The sequence below is a fragment of the Phyllostomus discolor genome, chromosome 8 (genome assembly GCF_004126475.2).
Source record: "Phyllostomus discolor isolate MPI-MPIP mPhyDis1 chromosome 8, mPhyDis1.pri.v3, whole genome shotgun sequence".
NCBI classification, from domain to species: Eukaryota; Metazoa; Chordata; class Mammalia; order Chiroptera; family Phyllostomidae; genus Phyllostomus; species Phyllostomus discolor.
In genome coordinates, this window is record NC_040910.2 from 28,089,974 (window position 1) to 28,110,679 (window position 20,706).

Consider the following 20,706-nt stretch of genomic DNA (forward strand, 5'->3'; position numbering starts at 1 on the left):
ACTCTGCTTAGGAGTTCTAGACAAGCTGACAAATTCAGAGTTTGAACTCTAACAAAATAATCATTCCATATTGTTCATATTGTGTAATGAGGTATAGTTTCTAAAATATAGAAAGTCATTTGACTAAAGTCTTCATTTGGATACCTTCCGATAACCTTCTGACTAATAAATAGGACTACGTATGATTTGTAATCTGGGCTTCAGTGTGCCCAATACAAAGGAGAACAAGGGGGAAACCCCATGGAGCTGGAAATGTATGGGAATTAATCTACTTATGATAGGTGTATTCAGTCCTGAGTAGGAGTATGCCAATTATGTTTCTCTAAAATCAGCAAACAAGGCTTCCCATATGGTCTGAACAGATGGAAATCCCTTGTGATTGTAACTTTGTATACTTTGAAACTAAATTGTGAAAGAACTGATCACCTCTTAGTAGCATCCTGAAGAAAGCCCCAAACCAGCTGGTGCTAGACTAAGGCCAGCCCTCTCCAGGGATCAAGGCCCTCAGGACACAGACATATCAGTCCAGCCAGTACATACATTTCTAATGTTGAGAAGGACATACATCTGTCTCAGCTGGCTGCCAGTGGTAAAGCCAGTCTCTCTATTGATGTAACGTGTTCAACTCTCAATGTTTATCAAATAAAATTAGCATTAAAATTTGCTTCCCATGTAGCTCTACTTACCAGTTTGGATATTATAATATGCGTCCTTAGTTGTAACTGAATAAAGCAGTATAATGGTTTGCACATCATCATCCTGTGGGATGTGATAATATGAGATAGATTCATTCTCCCTTGTGTGAGTTTTCAACATGAGTTTTCTAATCTTGCGAAGTTAAGGTTCACCAAGATCACGGTCATTTTGAGAGGACCAGTGACGCACTCCCTTCTCTCTCAGCAACATCTATACCTCTATATACATCTCAACACTTTAGCAAATAGACACATGGCAGCTTAATTAACGAGACATTGTGCTCGGCATCCAGTAAGTACTAAGCATATATTTATTGCCTGAATTAATCTATCTTATCATTGTAGTGCTCTTAATCAAGCTTAGCAATTGTAAAACGCAAGTGGAAGTTGTGGGGAAATATTCACTCAGACAAAGTATGGCTCATAAAGAGGTATCCACAGAACAAAATGTTCAAATAGCCCACAGATTTTTGGAACTGAGGTAAGGTTAGTTTATACACTTCATATATTCTATTTAATGTGAATAGTCATATAGTTCCTTAAAGAGATGTTAATATATTTAATATAGTATAAGGTTCCACTTGGAACATCATAGACTATGCTTTTAAAACATATTTTACATAACAATACCTTGTTAAAATATATGTTTTCAAAATTCACAAATGTATCTGTCCCCAAAGATTCAGTAAGAGGCTGTGAGCCTTTATTCATTTGTTATATAATAACAAACAAAAACAACTTATCAATGTCTTATTCGATACAGTTCTTAAAAACTCCAACATATTTAAATAAGGACACATTTAAAATAAATATTGTTGTTCTGTTACAGCTGTCCCCATGTTCCCTCCATTACTGTCCTCTGCCCTACCCACCCCCACCTCCTACACTGATACTCTCCCCCCTATTGTCCTTGCCCTTGGGTCCTTTATACATGTTCCTTGACTTGACCCTTCCCCTTCTTTTCCCCATTACACCTCTTTTCTCTCCCCTCTGGTCACTGTCAGTTTGTTCTTTATTTATATGTCTCTGGTTCTCTTTTGCTCATTTGTTTGTTTTGCTGATTAGGACACAGATTAATGTAGAGAACAGACACTTAGTCAGAAAAGGCCTTAAATCTTGCCATCAATATCAGCTAAATACATAAAGTTTGCTACTTCTTTCTAATCCTTAGTTTTCTCATTTGTTAAAAAAAGATATTTGGAGGTTTAAACAAAGTAATATAGAAAATAACATATGAGATAAAAGAAGTAATGATACTAACAGATTGTAGCTTACCTCTACTGATAATAATAATAATAATTGTTAACATTATCACATGTATGGTAGCATTCCTGACCACTTCTACCATAGCACTAAAAGAATGTTGGCTTTGCTGGTGAAGCTCAGTGATTGAGCGTGGGCCTATGAACCAAAGGGTTACCAGTTCGATCCCAGTCAGGGCACATGCCTGGGTTGCCAGGCAGGTCCCCCATTGGGGATACATGAAAGGCAACCACACATTGATGTTTCTCTCCCTCTCTTTCTCTTTCCCTTCCCTTGTCTCTAAAAATAATGTTGGCTTTAATATTTGAGGGTTCAGAGTGTTCACAGCTTCAGTATTTCAAGCTTGAAAAATTGTTAATAGGAGAAACAATATACATTGAACCACATTTCAAACCAGTGAAATTATTCGCATTATTTTTAAAGCTAAAAGAATATATGGATGACCACATTGGTGAACTAAGAGATTTAAGCACCTACTAACAAATTTGAATTGTGTAATTCACTCTAAATGACTCTGATTTCCTTTACCTGTGAAGAGTAGGTGTGACCATCTGAGCCACAGACGGGGCTGGGATAGGCCCCTGGGCACTGCTTGCAGGTGGACGACACGGGCCCTCTCCACTGCTTGTGGCCCACGCCCGGATCTTTCACGCTGTTAAAAAAAAGAAAACCACACAATGCATTTATTTAAAAAACTAATAAATTTACATTAACATCATGTTTTTCCACCATCACTCCAAATCTTAAAGATGAACTGGAATCAGAAACTATGTTCTCCTTTTCCACCTATTGATCTCCACAGAGATTATATTCATGATAACATTTTGTTTCTTACGAGGATATCAAGGTTGCCCTATAATAAAGTGAGAATATATTTCTTAGAAATATTCTTCTAATTTCATATAGATTATATTTCATCGTATGAATTTTTGTTTTGATTCATAGTTGTGACATATTTTTGATAGATACAGAAACAGAAACAATTGCTCAGCAATAAAGGACTCATAGGTCTGGGACTGTCTAAAGAGCCACCCTACTATTCTGTCAGGAACAGTTTCAAAAGACAGACACCTAATTCTCTGGGTGTACCCAATGTGTCAGAAAGTAAGAGCAGCTTACTTTAGAGAAAATAACAAAAGAACTAAACTTTTCCAATAACAACCAGCGTTTAGAGAACCAAATTAGTAGATTTAGTGATAGGCTATCCTCTTTCTATTGTGCAGAAATGCTTCAATAGATTCATTAGGCTTTGATCAAAAAATAACTTGGGAAAACCTGTTTTCTTTTGCTACCTGCATTTACATTTATTTATTTTTCCACTTCAATTAAACTGCTTTATTACTCTATTTTTTGTGCATAATTTATATAGAGGGGGTAAAGGGCTTAAAAATAGGACTATTTAGAACTATGCTAGTAAATCAGCACTCATTAAAATTGTTTATAGAAAGTACTGTGATGTCTATATCAGGAGGAGAAAAGATGATTTACTAGAAACATTTGCTTATTTTGGCTTTTCATTTTATTTTCATGAATAAGTCAAATGTACATAAAAACGTCCCCAAAGACTACTAAGAAATATAGTAAAAATCTTCATTATAGGAAAATTTCAAACCATATATCCTTCACATTTTGATAAATGTAAGTGATCATTAAAAAAAATGTTTATCATTCTCTCTTCCCCTCTCTCCCTGGTTTGGGTACTTATCTCTCTCTAAAGACTTTCATGAAGCATATCATAATTCCAAATGCATTTTCTTCATTTCAGTTTTGTAAATTCTGCCAAAAGACCACTTTAAAATCTTTCCTGGCCACAGAGTTTATCTCATAAAAGAAACAAGGGGGGAAACAGCCATGTTCCCATTATTCATTAATTACTTGGCACAAAATTATAATGGTAATTAAAACAATGACTGGAAAACCTGAAACATTATTTTATACCACATCAAAACTTACAAATTACAGAAGTGGAACAGAAGGGAATAAATAAAATAAAATGTTCTTCTTGTAATTTTCTTTCACTTTGTGTAATCAAAACAAGGCATAAAATTATGCAAACTGCTTTCAGACACATTGGGAGAAATTATTATTAAATTCAGGCTTCTAAACAATAAAAAGTACTTTATCAAAACAGGATTATATATATATATATATTTGCTTTGTGATATATATAAAATACATACTATGATATGTATTATATATGCATATACTATATTCCACCATTCAAGGCACTAAGTAGTTTCATACCAATATACCTATTGTTTTGCTTCTAATAGCTGTGAAATTAAACTAACAAAGGTGAACTTACACTGCTGCTAGTGTTTCTTTACAGGACTTATTTGGGGCAGTTAAATCAAAGCATCTCCTTGCTCCCTGAACCATCTTCTCGTGTTCCTGATCTTTCACTCTGGGGGATTCTTTCCTTTCCTGGGGGATTCTTTCCTGAAAGGGGATCCCACTTTCAGGGAGATTCTCCAGCATCAGTCACATGTGAAAGTGCATCAATCTCTTACTTTTCTAATAACTACAGTGTTAATTATAGCTATATCTGTTTAGTCAATTATGATACTTGGTTTTATGTTTAGGTAATCATGTTGTGCAACTTAAAAAGATAACTTGAACATGACTTTTAGGATTTACATTGATTTTGGAAGGAGCATAAAGGATATTACCAAAATGGTTAGCAGAAAGAAATCTCATTCCAATTCGACTTAAGTTTCGTGTGTGATCATGTCATTAAGCAGGCTGGGCAGGCAGTAACCTCCCTCAGTCTTAATTTCTCCATTTGTACAATGCAAAGCTTCGTCAGTATGGATCATTTGGTCTTGAGCGTTTCATCAGTCTATATATCTTTACTAAAATTGCTTATTTGAAGGCACTCAACAAAAATTAGAAGCATAGACAGTGCATATTGGCCATATGTTATCATTTTAGGACTTGGTTTAGTGTTACCAAGTGAAACTAATATATCATTATGGTGTGAAGGATGATGTTTAATGGAGCAAGAGAATGTCAGGAATGCTGAAGTTGCAAAACTCAGCTATCTCAAGATAGCAAATGAAAGATATGGAGGGAGCCCCGTCTGGTGATAACTAATGAAAGTCAAGGATAAAACAGACCTGTGTTTACGCAGTGTTTAAATAGGCATGATTTCCAAGAAAGTATGCCTGAGAATCAAATAATACTTCTATTACAATATCAAGAAACATTGTCAATAAATCATAAAATTATTTCATATTATATATTTTTCTAAAACCATGTAGGTTCCTGGATCTGACATATTTTATGAACTTTAGGCCTTAAATATGGAAACCAAATGAAATGCTAATTATTTATTATATATTTATCTTAGAAGGGAACCATCAGTATCTAAATCTTAAAATTTTAGGGATATTTGCTTCTTTGTCTATGTACCTATGTTAATTTTTAATGACTTTGCTTTAAGGGAATAATTTCATTGTAGCCGGATAAAACAGCATTCAAGTGAAATATTCTGTGAACACCTCAGCTAAAGGCAACTTGATGTATTTCTTGTCTACTTGGCACACCTAACATTTTAATTCCTTTGGTCGGTCTTTTTTTTTTTTTTAAGGTCTGCCTGAGTTGTGGAGGAATTCTTCCTTGAGACACAACTGCCAAGTCTTGACTTCTCTACTGGACACAAAACACTTCAGTAAACAAGCCACCCTTACTCTTTTGTCATGGGCCTCAGGAAAAAAAATGGATGTATTAGCCAGGTGCAGTAAATTAGCTTTTGGGACAACAAAATTATGTGAAAGTTAGAAAGTCCTATACAAAACTTAAATCTACAGTGACCACTAACTGCTTTATTTGATTTCTTTACTCTGTAGGACAGTAAATTGAGCAATAAAGCAAAACAGTATAAGTTATCAATTTTAAGTAAAAGGCATATTCTAAAAATAAAAAGTAAACATTAATTCATAGTAGAAAACATTATCAAATACATAAAATAAATTAGCATAGCTTATTTTGCAGTATGAATAAAAAATCCACTTGCTCTATATATTTTATAAAAAAAGAGATTCACCAAAAAAAGCCCATTTGTAGACATACTGATAGGCATGATTAATAAAATGATAGGCATGGTTAATAAAATGATCTTTGAAAATTATTTCTAATCTAAAATAAATTAATAAGTGAAAAAAGGACATCATAACTGCTTCAAATGTTCTTTAAAGGAAGACTCACCATCACAAATAAGTGTTGTCTGGAGAGTACATCTAGCTAATTAAACCTGACATTTATATAGTGTAATAAATAATACACCACTATATATGTGAGTCTGATTTAAAAAAAATCAGCACAGAGGCCAATTTGCTAATGTGTGAATTGGTTCTATTAAATGTGTTGACAAATATATTTCACTCCAGTTATGAGCATATGAGTATGATTACTAAGTCTACATCCTATGTTTAAAATAAGAATTAAGAAATTCTTCACTTTTTCAATTATTAATGTTCATAGATAAAGCAAGCTTTCAACCATTAACCATGATACCACTTTAACCTTAAACAGTTCTATAGTGTCAGCACTGAGCAAAGTAAGAACTAAGATTTGAGTTCACAAAAATGTGTGATTCTTAAAGGTCAAGGAGATTCTATATTTGGAAAAAATGTATTCACATTTTAAAAATAACAGTGACAGATATGCAGCTTAAAAGGGAAAAATATTCTACCTAAAAGAAAATGACAATGAAACAAGACAACATTTACTGAAAGATGTGGAAAAAAGTTTGCTTGATTATTCAAAATATATTTTATATATAAAAATATGTCTTAATTTTGAAAAATTAATTTGATTTATTTTTCTAAACAGAAGGAAATATTTTAGCTACTGCTTGCTAACTAGATTTGAAAGCTTTCTCAGAAGGCTTTAACAATTAAAGGCCACATTTTATTTAAGAAAACAATCATTAAAGATCATCCAAAATTTAGGGAAGGAAAACAGCTTTTCCTCCATGTGTTGCTTTCATGGAAGTCTTTGTTGTTGGCCTCCTCCTTCTTACTGCTTCATGGGAAAAGGAAAGCTATAGAAATTAGAGGGGAGAAAGAAGCTACTACGTTTTGCTTGAGTCTGATTTATAGACTGAGAGGAAAGGTCAGGAGCACAAAATTTTCTCCATACATTAGCTTTTCATGTTAGCTTAACTAATCAAACTCAAATGTCTAAGTGTTTAACTTCATGGTATTTTTTTCTCTCTACCAGATTTTAATCCCTACCCTGAAAGTATGTACTTCTAAGCATGTGCCGATGCAGTTTGGTAAAATCAGGAGTAGAGTAAGATTTGCTAGACAAGGAAATATTCTTCCAGAAATGCTATCTCAATAACTTGTACATATATCAAAGGTTATCAGAGAGGTCTTTTAAAACATTTATTATTTTTATTCGTAATATAGTGCTACTTATATCTACCCACCATGTTTTAGAAAATGAGTTAGGCATTGTCAAAACCCCACCACTAGCTCATGCAATAACTTTTTATCTTTTAACCTATAAATAGAATCTATGCATCCTTCTAAATATCCAACAATGTGTCCATGAACTATTTTACAATCCAGAGATAACAGTTGGATAGAATCATTGGATCTCAAAATTAGCTTGGGAATAAAAAGATAAGCCTAGCTTGGAGAATGAGGTTTTCCTTATTATACTTCTGTTTCAGGAAGTATAATAAGGACAATATGGAGCTAATCTGGCCAACTTCTAGTCATCTTTGCAGTCCCACCTCTGATGCTGTTTCTATTGTAAAATATGTTTGACTCGGCAAGAACACTTTCACCACCAGTCTGTGACCCACATTCTCTCCTCATCACTTATACCCTTTTAATATTACCTATCAATTCTATTGTAACAAAAACCCATATAGTCATCTTTTCATCTAACCCAACCTGTATTCAAACTCCCTTAATTCTGGGCCTTTGTCTTGCCCTCATGACATCCGCTGAACCACTAGGAGACAGGCTCGGACTGAACACCGACTTGTTCCCTGCTTCTGCTACTCTAGCTTTGACATGTGGGAGACAATGGAGCTGCTTAAAGCAAAGGCCTACATTTTGTGGCCTAAAAATACTTCTAACCTCTCTGAGACTCTCCATTCACAGGTAAGAAGAAAGCGGTTGGCCAGCATCAGAAGTCATTTTAATCACATGGGACAGCATATAAATTAAATTTGACCATGACATTTTCTAGAGCCACGAGGCAAAGCATTCTGACACATTCCTGATTTCCCTTTGGTTAGGTCATGCTTGCAGAAATAGAATAAATTGAGCATGTATTTGTTTCCTGTATCTACTATAACAAACTACCTAAAAACTTTCTGGCTTAAAACAACAGAAGTTTAATTTCCCAGGGTTATGGAGGTCAAAAGTCCACCGTACTCTCTCAGGGAGCTCTAGGATAATCTGGTGTGTCTGGTACACGCCTCTTCCATCCTCTGGTGTCTGTCAGCATTCCTTGGCTTGTGGCTGCATTCTTCTCTGCTCTATATTCACATCGCCTTCCCCTCTTTGTGTCTTTGCCAGAATCCCCCATCTCTCTCCAACAAGGATACATTGTGAATGTGTTCAGGGCCCACTCTGGTAATCCAGGAAACCTCTGCCTCTCCAGATCTTTAACATAATCACATTTTTCATCATATAAAGTAACATTATCCAATGTTACTTGGTTAAAAGGGAGAAAACTGTCCTTGAACAATGATTAAAATAAAAAAATAGAAAAAAAAGTAACATTATCCCTTTTACCATATGAGATATTACACATAGATTCTGGTAGTTAAGGCGAAGATATATCTTTAGGGCCAGGATTCAACATACTACAGGGAGGCTACTTAGAAAAAGGAAGATTTTACCTTTCTCACAACAAAAGAGCTTCAGTGATGGAGACCCTAGTTAGCAGGGATGCCTTAAAGAATCCTATATGTAAGCTCACGTTGAGAGTGTATTTTGTGTATTTTGCCCAGTGATTACTCCTCCCAACCCCTTTACATTTAAATGACAAATGTGTGGTCCACAGTAATTTCTTGGGACTTAGGTATTGTCCTTCCATTGCAAGGCTAGGCTCCTCTGCAAACGTGAGCTTAGTCTGAGGCATGGAACCACAGCCAGACATAACTGATTTTTCTGTAAGTAGATAATGTACTTTAATCTCATCTATGTCTCAGTAGAATCATTTATTTTTTTCACTTTACTAAATTTTAGAGAAATTAAAAGCTACAGTTAGGAAGATTAGAAAAACATTAAGTTGCCATTTTTACAGATAAATAGTAAAAATGCCATATTATCATGCTTCATCTGACTCTTAATTAGTAAAAGAACAGATGATAGAGACAAAGGGTTTGCTTCTCTGTATTTTTGCTTTTAGGAGTGTGGTCGTTGGGGCAAACTGAAAGGGAATAATAGTGGGTGAATGGACTAAGTGTCATGGCATAGGGATAAATATATTATCCTTGGCATTCAGAGCAGGCAGGAGAGAAGCCATTGCATTATACTAAGAATTTATTTCAGAGAGTGGGGTCCACAGACTTTGTTCTCACTGCCAGCTAGTTTTCTGTTTTTGTACTTTGCTGATCAATCTTTTCCAAAACTTCACAGGTGGTCTTCCCTCTCCACTAATATCTTTTCACTTTTTATCCACTACTCATCATTTTTACTCCAGTATATTTCCCTGATCTTAGCACACATTAAGGTCTTGATAAATATCACTGAAAAGATAAAATGAAGGAGAGAGCAAGAGAGAAAGAAGGGAGGGAGGAAAGAAGGAAAGGGGAAAGCCCATCCCTGCTTAAAGCACTAAGAATGGCTCCTATTTTCTTTGCTTATATGTACACTTAAAGAAGTAGAAATTCTATAGCACTATTTCCTTACCAAATATGCCTTTTATCAATAATTTGTAAGTGAAGTCCTTGAAAGTCATTTTGGCTTGGATGTTAAAAGTCAATTAGAATAGAAATATATTTAAGCAAGGGCCTTGCTTTTCCTAATGATTATCTTATGCTTTAGCATAAAGTACATGCCAAAGCATTTTACATTATTTTTTTCAGTTGTTTCAGTTTATCAAGGACTCTTTCAACCTCATATTTCAGAATTTGCAACATGTTCTCTATTGCTCATCAAGGAAGCAAGCATCGGGAAATGAACAATTAGGCTCCTCACAACTGTATGGGGAAGAGTGATTTATACAGGCTTCTTTTCAACAATACTTTCACTCTTTTAAAAACACTGCTAATTTACTGCATTTTTTTGTTTCTCACTTGACTTTTTAAAGCAGTAAAATCCAATTAACCTACAATCTCATGCCAATTTTCTTTAAAAAATACTGTACCACTATCTCTCTTGCCCTTCTCACAGTTCCCCCGCCCCCTGAGCGTTTGGAGGCAATAAAACATACACTAGATAAAGAGCACTCTGCATTTCCCAACTTCCCCATTAGCACTGCTGCAAGAAGTAGAAAGATGGCTAGTGATTTATCATGTTTACTGTTCTCTTACTGGCCAAAGCCTGCTCAGTGGAACTGTTAGACTGAATGAAGGGTTAGTGAGTCCCTAGGTGAGGGATCACAAGGCCAAGTTAGACTGGCCTGAAAGATGCTCTCCTGGGATCTGGCACTGTCTTTCATATAGAAGGGAAGTTCAAGTGTGTAACCTAATCTCCTGGAACCCTGCTGTAGACTTCAGATAAATAATAACATTTGTGTACTTGTTTTACGTTTCTTCTTTGAAGGTGAAGTTTCAGCATAAGTTTCATTACTTTACTTTTTTTTCCTTTGCACACGCATCCTTTGCTAAAAAATATGGGTACTTCTGAGTTTCTTTAATTACTTCCCAACAACAGACCAAAAGGGTATTGTTTAATACCCTCATAGTAATTCTGCCCCACAAACTTCAGGGGTATATAGATATACGTTTGTGTACTACTATGCATTTGTAGAAAAAGGAACTCTAAAAGCATACTTATAAGAAGAGTTTTGCCCCAAAATCAACAAAAAGAAAAGAGCCTCCCTCACCCAGGACTACTCCTCTTGTTATATGTGTATAATAAATTAACATTGTATATCACTGAAATTTGAGGATAAATATGCTATAACACACTATTATCATAAATGATACAGAGATCTGAAGCAACCTAGATATATTAATATCTGAAACACATCTCATTTTAACATGGTTAAAAAATGAAAGTATAGAAAGTGATTCCTAACCTTCTTGGTTTCAAGTCAGACATCAATTCAGCCATTCCAATAATAATTTATATTTTAAAAATACATGTTTATTAACCTCTCTAATAGGACCTCAGTTTTGGACTTGAAAGTATAAAAAAATAAAGAAATCAGGAACATAATTCACAATAAAATATGCATTGAAGTTAATGTCATGCTTGTGAATTCCAAAGTATGCATAATGAAATAATTCAAAAATTGGTTCTGCTTTAAGATAACTAATAGAAATCACATGAAGGCATTATTTTTTTTAAAACTCACTTTAAACAAGTGTGAAAATGTGTCTACATCTTAATAAGAAATCAAAAGTTTTTCTTCTCAGGGCTACACATGTAAATTTATATAACCACCTGAGTAAATGATTGGTAGACAGATTCGTTTTCAAAGACTAAAGAATTTGGGGGTAGGAAATTACTGTTTGAATAGCATCTCTTTCATTGTCTCCAAGAGAAAATAAATTATGTTACAGCAATCCTTTTGGTGAAGCTAAATTTTATAAACCCTTCGATTGGACTGAAATGCAGATGTTGGGTAATTGGTGATGCTTTGCTAAATATAGACCATGAGAAGAAACGAAACTGCTGTTTATGAATAATTCATTGAATTTTACATTCAATAACCACGAGAACCCTGTGGGTTCTTAGGATCATGTCCGGATCCTCAGAGCCACAGAGTGGGCATGTCCGCATCTGCAGAACCTCAGCTTCCTAAAGGGTGGGAGGAAAGTTACACAGCTTTTAACAGAAAACTGTCGCCTTTGGCATTTTCTTCAGGCTACATGCTCCAGGAGATATATTAAGATCTCCTTTGAAATATCTTCATGGAAACATTTGAGATCAGTTCTGTCTGACAACCTACTTGAATTAGGCTTCAGACAACCATCTTCGACAGGACTCCGTTGCTTCCATCTCAATGCAGCCCAACCACTGATAAAAGTTAGTTTAACTTTTGCCCTTTCCCTACAATCCCTAACTTCTCCCACTAAATGTGAATAGGAGAAAAGATAATAATAGTTATATATGCTTCAGATAAAAAACCCTCTAGTTCTATTTTAGTAATTTAATAACTAATGAATTTTTCCCTCGGCCCCTGGAAATATACTCAGACAATAGCCCTACTGAACATACATGTACATTTTTTCCAATTTAAATATTTTTCTATTAAGACATTGCATTTTTCACTTACAATATCATGCTTATGCAATGTTCTTTCCTTTCTCTATGCACATATTCCATACTCTTTCTTTTCCCCATGCGCGTATTCCGTATTCAAGTGTCAAAAATGCCCACTTACTATAGCAACTCTACATTAAAAAATGCCATGGAATTTGCTACAAATTTGTGTTCTTTGATGTTTTTTCTGGAACAACCTCTTCAATGATGGGCCACCACCAGAAGTCCCCAGGCATTACTCTTGGCACACCTCCTGAACTCTGGTACAGCTTGGTCATGTTGCAAACTTGGGGTTGCAAGCTTTATTCAGTTCTTTCTGCCGATGTTCAAATTCTACTTCCTCTACAGTCTGGTTCTTATCAAGCCAACTGATGATTTCATTACACTTGTCAAAAACCTTCTGTTTGTCCCCATTGTTGCTTTTGCCTTAAAGTTTCTAGTTCACCTCTAGATTCAATATATTTTATCAAATGTCAAAGAAGAAAACTTTAGAATAATTTCATTTCAAACTGTATAGTGCTTACATCCCTCAAAAGAGGTGTAAGGTAGCCTGTGGAAGTTCCCCAAAGAAAGATCCAACATGTATGTCATAGCTGAAAAGCCTCTTATAAGTTCACATAGACCATGCCGGTAAGGTTTTGTGCAGAGTATAGAAAAACAACAAAGACTTTCTTTGTCATAGTACTTTGCAACATTGACGAGTCAAAACATCCCATAAAGTTAAAACTAAAACTAAAACAAACAAACAAACAAACAAAAAATGCTCCTTGGACTCCCAGTTGATACGAGTTACACTTTTACTTTTGCTCATTAAGAAATTATATAATGACAGGAAGCAACTTTATTATTTTATTCAAAACATTTCTGGAAATGGTGGAAATACTCCATGGTGTATCTCAATCAATATGTATATAGCTTGCAATAATTCCTTAGCCTCCCATGTATTCACAATCAGCAAGTGGAAAGTTCTGAAGGAGGAGTCCTATGTCATAAGATAAATTGGTGTCAGTGAATATAAAATTATTTGTAGAGACAGGGTCACATTTATGTCCGACAAATATTTCACTACTGAAATTCCTAATGAATCATTCCTGCCAGCAGCATTTGAATGGTAAATAACCTCCTACTACTGGTTTTAAAAATTATTGTTAATTGACAAAATTAGTATAGCATTGTTATATCATAAGTCGCTGTTATTACCAATAAAAATAAATATTTTATATATAAAAATATTATAAATATTTTTATTCATAATTTTGGTGTTTTTTTCTATTGTTGATCTCTATATTGTCCATTACCATTTTTCTCTTTGTAATTGAATACAACTTTTAAATAATTTCAAAGTAAATTTGTAAAGAGTCATAGATAAAGAAGGAATTTGACATAAAGGAAAATGCTAAGGAATAGTTGAGTTACCCTCTGCTTAAGGTTTATATGCTACAGAAGAGTAGAATTTATAAACTCTGTTAAGCATTCCTTTATGCTAATAATGTTTGATGTTTCTTTATCTTGAAGAATCTGTTCTCCAATTAAAATAGAACATTACTTTTATGTTCAAAACACATTTGCAGGATTGTGGTTTAAATTGATGGGTTGGGGCTCTGAGAGCACTAGCTTGGAATTAATTTCCCAAATTTTCCCAGCGCATGCATGAGCAATTTGCTAAATTTCCATGCATATTCTAAATTTTCATTTTATCCCCAGTGATGTCAAAGTGCTTCAGGAGTTGAATTGTGAATGTTTTCCTTCCTAATGTGTCCACATTGCAAAGACACAGAGACCACTGACCAATATCACTAAGTCACTCCTACTTTTTTTGTTCCTGAGCTGGGATCACAAATCTTCCCTAGAAGATTTTGATAAGATCAAATGAAAGAGCAAAAATATTTCAGTTACTTAAATATCCTTCCAATGAAGCTGTGAATCCAGTTACATTTTTATTAGCAATTTTGCCATTTCTATGCAGTTTTTCCATACAATCAAGAACCTCTTTTTATTTTCAAATCAATATGGTTCTTTAGTGCTCTTAGTATGTGTTGCTTCATTACATATAACAGCAAGGTTTATACTATTTTCCTTAATAACTGAAAAATAAGGAACTTCATAACTATTATTTTTTTTCTTCTGGGTGATTCTTACACCACATCCAGCTTGAATTATTAGTCTTAGTCCATGTAAAATCATACTTTTCAAAAAGATTTCAATATAATATTTGAAAACTTTTAATATATCAGGTGTACATCATTAATAGACAGAGTGAAAAAGCAATAGCAAATCGCTGTCAATTTTTACTCAGTCTGTTAGAAACTTTTGATTTAAACAATGGAAAACTAAGAGATTTCAATGACGAATATTGATCGTGATGCAAAGTTGGGGTTACGCTGTTTTGGACACTTTTCAGTAAATTGCTAGTTCTCTTATTTCTGAAGATTCTACAGTGTTGTCAATTTAATCCCTTTACTGCTAGATAAACATGAGTGGTTTTCTTCAGAAAAAAACACTTTTATCTAGAAACACGACTGATCTTTCAAAAATAAAGTATTATAATTATGAAAACACACACAGTGTTTCCTCAGAACAATGGGCATGGGGGGAAGGGAGAAGGGTAGTTGAAATTCAGCCATAAAACACAAAGTAATAAATGTTCACACATATAAAAGCTGTCAACATTCCTCACTTACTGTTTATGCTGAATTTGTGTAGGTTTTATCATCTTTGATTACAGTATTTTACTCTACCATTATAAGCAACAAGTGTTTTGTCTGCCGAAAGGAGCTCTTCCAACGAAATTGACATAAATCCTGGTTAATATTCTCTCCTTGTAAAGAGGGACAATGACAGCCATAGTTCAATTGACAGCTCTTTAATAATTCTGCTGGCACCATAAAAATGAAAAAAGGGGCAGCATTTCATGAGAGAAGATAAATCAAAGAGAAGGGACTAAAAAAATATTGCATTATAAAAAGGTCAGACACTCAGATTAACATAGAGGGCACTTCCAGAAAACATTTGCATTTCCTTCCAAATGATCCTAAGATGAAGTATGGACAAGAAAATTAACATGCACATGCTTCCATGAGATCAATTTACATTTACCCCCAAATAGCATGTTTGACAGATTCCTTTTTAAGATCACCTTTAAAAATTGTTTTAAATATAAAGCACAAACTCTAGGTGTGCAACTAAAAAATATCAATACATCAACTTGTCACTTGCCACAGAGTAAAATGGCTGTTTTAGAGATTCCATTTATTTCTTCCTTCCCTTTTTTGTAGACACTCACACAGAGGATTTCCTATATCCATACGTGCCATGAGCACTTCCATTACTCGGGCTTAGTCATGCTAGTGGCAAGAAAATGTTTTCATTTCCTTTAGCACTGAAATCGAAATCATTTTAAAGCAATCCATTGGTATAGATAAAAAGCAACTTATATTGCATTAGGTTATCTGATATCTAATATCCATCCTCTAGATTTTAATTCTGTTTATCATCAGCCTACCTCCAATAGAATATGAGCTCTTTCACAGCAGAAGAGATTTGTACATATTTATCCAGTTCTGTACTCCTGTGACTACAATGCTCCCTAATATTCAGAGGATGGCAAAAGTCAGCTTATAGTTGTGAACGCACAAAACAGTTTATTCTTGTGTTATTATTTATTAATTAATGTATTATTTTCCATAAAAACAACTGTAAACCTACATTTTCCCCACCCTGTGTAAGTACTCAAAAATATTTATTTTTAAAAACATGAATTGGCAGCAATTAGTATCTCTTCTCTGTATACTGCTAGATACACTATATTTAGAACACTAAATTTATGCTTTATGTTTATTTGCACTGAAAAGCTCATTTCTCCGATTTAAAAAAATGTTCATTTCTCTTATATTAACCACTTGCAATATATTTTCTGCTACTGAATGTGCTACACATGAGAACATCTTAAGCTCCTTTAAAGAGCAAAATGCCCTGGCTGGCGTAGCTCAGTGGATGGAACGCAGGCTGGGAACCAAAGTGTCCCAGGTTCGATTCCCAGCCGGGGTACATGCCTGGGTTGCAGGCCATAACCCCCAGCAACTGCACAATGATGTCTCTCTCTCTCTCTCTAAAAACAATTAAATAAAATCTTTAAAAAAAAAAGAGCAAAATGAACAGATATCGGGATCTCCATAGGCCTTTTTCAAACACTTGTTGGGAGTTTGATCCACCTTCTTCATTATTACTGGGTCTTCCTAATTTCTGTTGAATTTTAGATCTTTTATTTTCTTTCTTTCTCGGTACTTCTCCTATACATCTTATACGTTAAAAGTACATGGATATAGAGGTACAGAGTGAGATAACATGAATTGTGATGTTTCCTAAGTAGTAATATAAACTCATATTTCATAGTCATCACTAGTACCGTTTTTGAAAAAATGCATTTGACATGCATTTTTAAGAGTACAAACATATCCCTGAACCACAGAAATAAGTCTAAAAATGTTAGCTTGTTACATTAACTTCAAATGTTTAATATTAACCCACAGTTTATGTAGAGAGACACAATTAAAGATGTTCTATGGGTTATTAATAAGTTATACCTTGGTCACAATGGCAAGACATTGCATTTCTTTTACCAAGAAAATTCCCAACCTGAGTAATTTTCATATTAAGCTTCAGTCATATTATTCCTAAAAAAGAGGTATTCCTCATATAATTTCAGACTTTTCATTTAAATTCAGAGTAATTCTGATAATATCCAAATATGAGCAACTATATGATAATTAAGTCAATATACACTGAAATATTCATTCTATTTTTTAATGAGGCCTATTTTTAAACTGAAGTTTCTTCCAGAAAATTTAGCCACAACTAAACTCTTGTGAAGCTGTTTCATGGTTTATAAGTAAACTGTAATTTTGGGAAATTTTTGTTGCTAAAATGTCGGTTTCAGTGGCTGTTAACTAATTTCTCATTGAAATAAGATCTAGGTAAAATTTTTAAAAATCAATTGCTTAATTAACTTCATCAGAAAATAGTCTATTTCATTTATAGAAAGATGGGTGGATGGATGGATGGAATTAGACCAATACATGTATTTGAATTTATTTACTTTGGCTTTTACGTAATAAGCAATATGATATTAAGAACTCTGTCACTGCTACCGTGGGAAGGTCTTTCTGTGTGCCTAATGCCCCTCCAAACCTTCATGCAAGGTCACTGTAGTTGACATCATAATTAACATAAGAAGCTACTTAGAGTTTTTACAAGAATCCTATTGACACAAAAACACCAAAAACTATATGCATTGATAAATTCACTAACAAGGTATCCCCTGAGAAAAAAGTAAATGTGACTGCCAATTTTTACTCAAAATTCAGATATGAACAAACCTCACTCCAATGTTAATCACTAATTATCACTAATTATCACTAATAATATTAATGGGTTTGCTGAATCTTTTCTCTATGTGGAAGTCAGGAGAGATTTTCAAAATAAAAACCCAATTGTCACTCTCTTGCGAAAATAACAAAACAACCAAACAAAAAACATCAAAGAAGCAAAACTTCCAATGCTTTCCTTTTGATCTTCAGATAAAGAACAGAGGCCTTTACTGGGCCTGAACAGAGGCAGCAACCTCTGCCTCCCCCACGCCACAGCCTCCCCTCACACCTGGCGCCACAGCCACGCGTGTTCCATTCAGTTCTTTCATTTGCTTCCTCACAGGTGGGGCTGACACACTCCTTTGCCCTCTGTCTGGCATGTTTGTATCAACCTCTTTTATAAATCTCCTACAAATCCTTTCGATCTCAGCTCTGAGTCATTTCCACAGAGAATTCCTCCCTGACTGAAGGAACGAGAGTTCTGTTTCTTTCTCTCTTTCTGTTTCTCAATTGCTCTCTCAGCAAATCTCATTTCTCCTTCCAAAGAGAAAAATGTACTATTATCATTATCATCATTATCACTAACAATGTAAGTAAGGCACATTAGAAACCTATTCTCCATGTGAGCCCCTGCCCATTTCTGCATTTCTTGCAAACATGACACGAACAGCCCACTGATCTAAACAATCTTTTCGAGGATCAGTGTATTGTAATAACCTATAGAAATGACCCCTGAAAAGTATAGTCTTTCAAGGATCAGTGTATCGGAAACCACCTTGGAACATAGAGATGTGTTTCCTTATGGACGTAGAGGCAAATTTGTGCACTGTCTGGAATAATAAAGATAATGAGCAAAATTCAGGAAGGCTTACGACTCATTATAAAAATCTTGGGTTAAAACCTAAATTCAGAATTTATCTCCTGTAATGTAACCCACAGTGTGGGCAGGTATCTAGCTGGGCCCCCCACGTTGTCCCCACGGGACTGAGAATGAGAGGAATAGGCTGATGTGCTGATGCCCCGTGCTGCTCGGGCACCACGTTCTCTGTCTCTGACACTGGGTATGGTGTCTTTACTAGAATCCACGAAACTGAGACAGGCTAATGCGTCTGCTCACAATAAGAGTGAAATCTCAAACTCTTTATAGTTTTTAATAATGCATAAAAATGGAGGAAAATTTTGAAAGTATAAAAATAATATGAAGGAAAGCTTGGAAGAAAAGGAAAAAAGCAGAAGATAATATGGAATACCCAGAAGTTAGGGAACCACATAAATAAAATAAAAATCACACATAATACCACCACCCAAAGATAACTTCGTGTCAGCTGTCTGGTGTATTTTTATTAAAAAATATTCTTATCTATGTGTATTTGTTACAATAATTTATTACTACATAAAACAGTGTGGTGATAAACACTATTTGATGTGCCTGTAGGAGGCCTATTATGATTATTTCTGTAGCATAAATTCCTAGAATTTGAATTTCTGAATCCCAGGCAAAATGCTTACTGCCTTACTTTAGTGCCCTCCCAGAGGTGGTTTAAATGGTAATGAATGCTTCCAAGGAAAATAAAGAGGGAAAGGTGATTGTGTTGCAGTTTCAAATAGGATGCTAAGGGCCAAAATGTTAATATTTGAGAAAATAAAAATTGAGAAAAGGTGGAGTAATCTATGAAAACTCCAAGTAGAGGAAACTTCAAGGAAAGTTACCCTGGGTTTTAATAAGAAAAAGCAGTCATGGGAAGGGGCAGGATCTTGAGCTATTTGAAGAAAAACAAATAGGAGAGTACAAAGATATATAAGCAAGGAATACCAAGAGCATAAGGAAAGCAGAATTGTAATGGGAGTCCAAGTTTGTAGGCCTCTTAGAAGGGGCAATCTACCATGGGTACTGACCACATGTCCTTGCTGGATATTCCAGAAATAGCCCCTGACTGCTTGTTACCTATTTCTTAAGATGGAATTTTCAGCAAGTCATCCTGAGATATGGGGTAATGTTCACCCTGGACGAAGAGCAGGCTTTCTTCCACTTCCTAGAAGTCATGAGACCACAAACTCAATGCTCCTCTCCTGTCTGGTAGCCTGCTGCATACGCTGGTACCCATGATAGGATCATGGGTCTTAGGGACAGGGAGACTCCAACACAAATATGGAGATCCTGACTATTGTTTTTGCTGTGAATAGTAAAGTCCTCCATCACCTAGTTATAGTCACCCAGGATTCTCAAGTCTTCTGCCAGCAGCCAGGAAGCAGTGACAGGTTACCTTACCCGTAGCCTGCAAGTAAGGTAAAATCCCAGGTCCCACCAAGAGGTCATACCAACCACTGAAAAGATTTTCACTTTACCCTGGGTAACAAAAGTTCATGAGGGAGTGTGAACTTAAGAATCAATGTAAACAGTTAAAAGGGGTCACTCTCACAGCTGTGTAGAGAACAGACTGAAATAAGACAAGGGTATAACAGGAAGACAAGTAGTTAAGGAAGCAATTCCACTAATGAAGGCATGGCATGAGGGTAGCCTGAACGAGAGCTCTAGCCATGGGGATGATGAGAGGCAGGTGCATTCTAACATATTTTGAAGGCAGAGCTAAAAGGACTTTCTGACAGGTTAGATATGGTGTGTAATTTTATTGTATGAAAGAGATTATACTGAGTTACTAAAAGGGTGAGACTGATCTAACTGCACTCATACAAGAAGACTGGGACTGGACAGTTCAGATTAAGGGAGTTACCTTCCATTCACAGTTTGTTAGACATTTATATCATAACTGGGCATTGAATTTAAAAAAATAGCTTTCTCCATCTCAATAAGTGGATCATAAGGTTTATCTCTCATACCTCTGGTTTGGTATTAAAAATTATATTTCTATAAAATGAACATATAAATATATGTTGGTAATAGTCTGGTTATATACATTTTGAATTTCAGATGCTGGCAGTCAGTCTGGTAAAAAAAAATGTTTTAGAAGGTAATTGCAA

The 20,706-nt window shown here is 34.9% G+C and overlaps 1 protein-coding gene across 4 annotated transcripts in view; it reads right to left on the reverse strand.

Moving 5' to 3' along the window:
- SPOCK3 (SPARC (osteonectin), cwcv and kazal like domains proteoglycan 3) overlaps positions 1–20,706 on the reverse strand; it is a 292,764-nt gene that overhangs the window by 85,786 nt on the left and 186,272 nt on the right. For all 4 annotated transcript variants that reach the window (XM_028521177.2, XM_028521179.2, XM_028521176.2 and 1 more), the window contains one exon: positions 2,487–2,610. In XM_028521177.2, coding sequence (XP_028376978.1) covers positions 2,487–2,610 — 124 coding nt within the window. The remainder of the gene's footprint in view (positions 1–2,486; positions 2,611–20,706) is intronic.